Source organism: Artemia sp. Qi Xiang Cuo, unplaced genomic scaffold (assembly GCF_049724085.1).
Source record: "Artemia sp. Qi Xiang Cuo unplaced genomic scaffold, ASM4972408v1 HiC_scaffold_3045, whole genome shotgun sequence".
NCBI classification, from domain to species: Eukaryota; Metazoa; Arthropoda; class Branchiopoda; order Anostraca; family Artemiidae; genus Artemia; species Artemia sp. Qi Xiang Cuo.
The window spans coordinates 1-5,000 of NW_028300440.1; the positions used below are offsets into that span (position 1 = coordinate 1).

The 5,000-nt window shown below is 35.0% G+C and overlaps 1 protein-coding gene across 1 annotated transcript in view; it reads right to left on the reverse strand.

The window, feature by feature from the left end:
- Positions 1-3,392: 3,392 nt before the first annotated feature.
- Positions 3,393-5,000, reverse strand: part of LOC148938657 (uncharacterized) — a 109,842-nt gene continuing 108,234 nt past the window's right edge. The window contains exon 8 of the mRNA XM_089107632.1: positions 3,393-3,490. Within this exon, the coding sequence (XP_088963758.1) occupies positions 3,393-3,490 (98 nt within the window). The remainder of the gene's footprint in view (positions 3,491-5,000) is intronic.

Genomic DNA, 5,000 nt, shown 5'->3' on the forward strand with positions numbered 1-5,000 from the left:
GGGCTGTGATCTAATAATGGTGTTATACATGGTTCTTGGGAATCTGGATATAATGAATAGTTGTGTGATTACAAAAGCATTTATTTTCCGTTTTGGAGATTGTACTGTTTAGGAGTGCACTCGAGTTGCCATAATGTTTGCGTGGGGAAAATGATTATGACTATTAGGGAAAAAATTAACCTATTTGAGAGAAACTCTGTTGATTTTTATGCTAGGTTAGATGTTGCGTTGAGAGAAGGTTTTAATGATTAAAGTATTATGGAGAGGATCCATAAAGTATATGGAGTCATCGAAGTATATGTTTGCTATTGAGTTGATACGTGGTCAAAGTATTCAATGTAAAAGTGAGTTGATTTTGTTCCATCTTAATTGTAGGGGACTAAACAGCTCACATTCATATTTATCTGTGTTTGTTAGAAATGGTAGGGATATTCAAATTTTAGGATTGACTGAGACGTGGTTGAATTCTTAAAATAAAGTACTGCTTGATATTAATGGTTATAATTTTTCAAGAGAAATAGGAATCAGCGGAGGCACGGTGGATTGGGTACTTATGTTAAGTCGGACCTGAATGTAAAGGTAAGGGAGGATTTGTCTGTTTATTGTGAAATGGTGTTTGAGAGCATGGTACTGGAACTAAAGCTGATGCGGTCTAGTATTTATTTAGATATTTTATATAGGCCCCCATCCCCTTACCTCTCCCGTTTTTTGGGATTGTTGGAGGACCAAGTGGAAAAGTTGCCAGTTTCAATTTATCCACGTTCGATTATGGGGGACTTTAATGTTGATTTAAATAAGGATGATGTAGATTCTCGTCTTTTTTGTGATAGTATGTTGAGTCATAGTTTGTTCCCATCTCTTAATATTTGCACGAGGATAACTGTAACTAGTGCGACGCTTATTGATGATATTTTTGTGAATATGAAGCGAAATTTTAAGATCCATGCCCCGCGTGTACTTGTAAATGATGTGTCTGATCACTATGCCGTCATGGTTTCATGCCAGCTGCAGGAAACTTCGACACAATCTCGTGGATCCCAAAACGCTAGAACATACTTTGACCAGAAATCATTGCCTAAATTTGAATCTGAATTAGAAAAAGTCGACTGGACCTCTCTAGATGAGCGTTATTCTTATGCTAAGAAAATTGACCAGTGGTATAGGAGAATGGTTTCACTTCTTCATACAACTTGTGTGAAGGTAGCTCATGCTAAAAACAAGAAAGATATTCCAAAGAAACCATGGATGACGAAAGGTCTTGTGAATTCTGTAAATAAAAGACATCAACTGTATATGATAAGTGTTTTGAGTGATTGTGATATTGACCATGATATCAACAGGAAATACAATATTGCTCAGAATAAGTTATTACGGAAAGCGAAACATGGATATTTTAAAAACGAATTTCAAGAAAACCATGGAAACCCATCTAAGATGTGGGAGACTATTAGATCAGCTATTGGTGAAAAGAAAGTGCCCTGTGGTCATATATGGTTGTTATAGAAGGGATGCTCGTATAAACTTCTAGAGAGCTCATTTGATTGGAAATTTAAAGTTGTAATTCACTTTTTTAGAGTCAGAAGTGATTGGAGGGCAGCTAGCCTCCCCCTATACTCCATTTATTTTTTTTCCCAGAGGCACTTCATATAGAAGGGGTCGTCGTAGAAACTTCAAAGGGGGCTTATTCGATTGGAAATCGAGAATTCTAGTGCTCTTTTAAAGATTCAAAAGTAATCAGAGGGTAACTGCCCCCCCCCCCCGCCCTTTTCCCCCAAATACATCTAATACAAAATTTGAGGTAGCCATTTCGTTAAAATAGTTCAAAGATCATATAAGAAAAACTCCTGTGTCCACACCCCCCCCCCCCCAGGGCCGGGGCAGGCGTTGTTCTTTTTTCTCTGGTGGAATATATGATTCTTTTGGAATGCTTGCTCTCAAAGTAGACAAAGGGTTGTCATGAACCTGGGAATTAGAAGTAACATTCGTTGCCTCGGGGTGAAGAAAGAATATAGGGAAACGAGAGCCTTGTACTCTTCACATCTTTGGGCTTGTTAAAGGATTACACCCAATCGATAAGAATTACAGCTGACCGATCTGCTAGAAACTGGCCAACCTTCAGACATTAAAACTCCAGGGTCGACACAACCCCCCAGGGCCAAGGGATAGGCGTTGTAAGTCATACTCTGGGGATATATATATGGTTCTTATAGAAGGGATACTCGTATAAACTTCAGAGAGGGCTCATTTGATTGAAAATAGAAAGTTCTAGTTCACTTTTAAAAAGTCAAAATAGAACGATGCTTAATCTAGTCCCCCTACGCCCTTTTTCCCCAAACCCATCCGATAAAAATTTTGAGATACCAATTTTGTTAAAAATAGTTCAAACATCAGGTAATAAAAACTCCGAGGTTGACACAAACCCATTTTTCCACTTTGATATTGTTACTTTGATATCAGTTTTGATACTTTGATGAATATTTGATTTTTTTTTTAGTTTGATTTTTAAATAGGGAATTTTTAAAAACTTTAAACTTTTTGCAGTCAAAAACTAACAAAATTAATTAAAAAATAACTTTCCGAAAAATGATTTTTTAAATTAAAAATAAAAGCCACTTTGAAATTAAGATAAACAGATAAAAATACATTTTAAAATTAAAACTCAAAACGACCAGAAATTACTATTAAATAATTTTTTTTTTTCAAGTTGTTCTATATGTTTAATATGTTTTATATGCTTTTTTTATTTTGTTGTGAAATGAGAACCCGAATGCACTGATGTAAGTGGATGTAAGTTTTCTTTGGAGTTGCAATACAAGCCCAGGTTACTGAGCTTCGTGCTTTTTTGTTTATTTTTTTTTGTGAATAAATTATATCTTCATTGAAAAAAAAAAACGCTGACAGTGAGCATTAGGTCGGCGGAACACGTACCTCAGTTTAAAAAGATATAGAAACATATTTTTGGGGAGCATGATTGTTGAATTTTATTACACACGGTAGGGTTGGTAGGGGAAGAATGGAAGAATAGTGGCTAGGGGAGAGAAAGGTCGGTGGGGACGCAGAGTGGGAAAGATGAGCATTGATGAGTGATGGAGACTGAATTAAATATTATTTTGGTTAGGTTTATCTAATTATTTAATTTAATAGGTAAGTAGTTATGTGGGCTTTCGCGGGACCGCAAACCCTCATAGGTTTTCTTCAGCGTGACAAAGTTATTTTTTTATAATTATTTTTGATTGTTAAAAATAAACATTTGAATCTGAAAACCGCACAAAAATGCCAATTCTTTAGCCTTTTAAAAAATTTTTACAAACAGCAATTGTGGCCTTAGAAAATTCAAGAACTGAGTACATTTCCCATGTACAGCTAGAATTTTCACAAAAAGAAAACAGGAATTACCTGCTCGAGTCAGGCTTCTCTTTTTGTTTCTCCTTTATGGCAGATTCTTCCAAGGGTTTTAAAGCCACATCAATAGCTGCAATGGTGGGAGGACCTAAAGGGGCAAAAAATAAGAATAAATAACCATTATTTAACTACTACTACTACTAACAACTCACCGCAGCACCAAGCTGCCTGAGGCCAACACAGCTACGCACGCTCCTCCTCCATTCCAATCTATTCAAAGCCTCCCTTTTTACACCCTCTCAGGAAGTTCCAATTTCCTTTACATCTTTCTCTATGACGCCCTCCCACGCCAGACGAGGACGACCTGCTTTCCGTTTAGCCTTAGACGGTTGGTAATCTTCGGCAATCTGATTGAAAACATGAACACTATGATATTAATTAAAAAATCTTTTGCCACAAAATAAGTTTTTCAAAGAAAAGTAAAGAATTAAACAAAAAATGAGCAAAAATAAAATCAAACAATCTTTACTGAAAAAACATAAGCGTTTTTAATTTTATAACTTTAATAAATAAAATATTATTGACATTTTGATTACTAAATATCAGTATATGTATATTAAACTGACAATGCACATTCATTTGTATTTTTTTCAGCAAAGTGCAAATTATGTTCTGGCTTTGGGAAGGCATAGGAGTTTTGAGCCCAACTTATGTTAATTTCTGCTCGTTTTGAGCTTGACTCGGTTATTTATTGCAATTTCTGCTCGTTTTGGGTTTCATTTATTTATCGATGCTGATTTGCGGTAGCTTCAAGGTTGGTAGATTATTTGATTTTATGTTTGCTCATTTTTGTTTAACGGAGTTCTTTACTTTTCTTTGAAAAACTTATTTTGTGGAAAAAGTTTTTTAAATTAATTTTTGTTCGTTTTATATTGACATAGTCTTTTTAGGGGAAAAGAAAATAATACTTTAAATCTTTTCGTTTTTTAAGAATTTATAGTTTGGCCTGCTATTTGCATGCTCGAGAAAAATTTTCAGCAACTTTTAACAACATACACCCTTTGAAAAATCTGGACAAAAATAGTAGTGTTTAATTTAGTTTCATACCTCCTCTAGTTGACCTGAAATGGAAAACTTGATACCATTCATCAAAAAATCTGTTTACTTTCTTAGATAGCTTGGATACACTTACACTATTTTGATTTGGTTAAATTTTAAGAGCAAAAGTAGCCCCGAAAATTTAAACATAATAACCTCAGTCGTTCTAGGGATACTGCTGAGATACCTTATTGGGAATTAGCATTAACACAGTGCATTTTGATTTAATCTTAAAGCAACATTTAGTTTTTAAACATAAAGGCAAATGGGAGGGTGAGCATTGGAGGGGGATTAGTTTCCCTCCAATCACTTTCGACTATTAAAAAGGGAATCAGCCCTTTCTATTTTCAATCGAATAAGCTCTTTTCGAAGTTCCTACGACAACACCTTCGATACGAAGTGCCATGGTCTAAACAACAACAACAACAACAAAAAATACTACATTATACCCACATCGATCTTTACTTAAAAATTTCAAACCTTCCAATCACTTCGGACTATAGAAAGGGCACTAGACCTTTCGATTTCCAATCAAATGAGCCCTTTTTGAGTTTCTACAA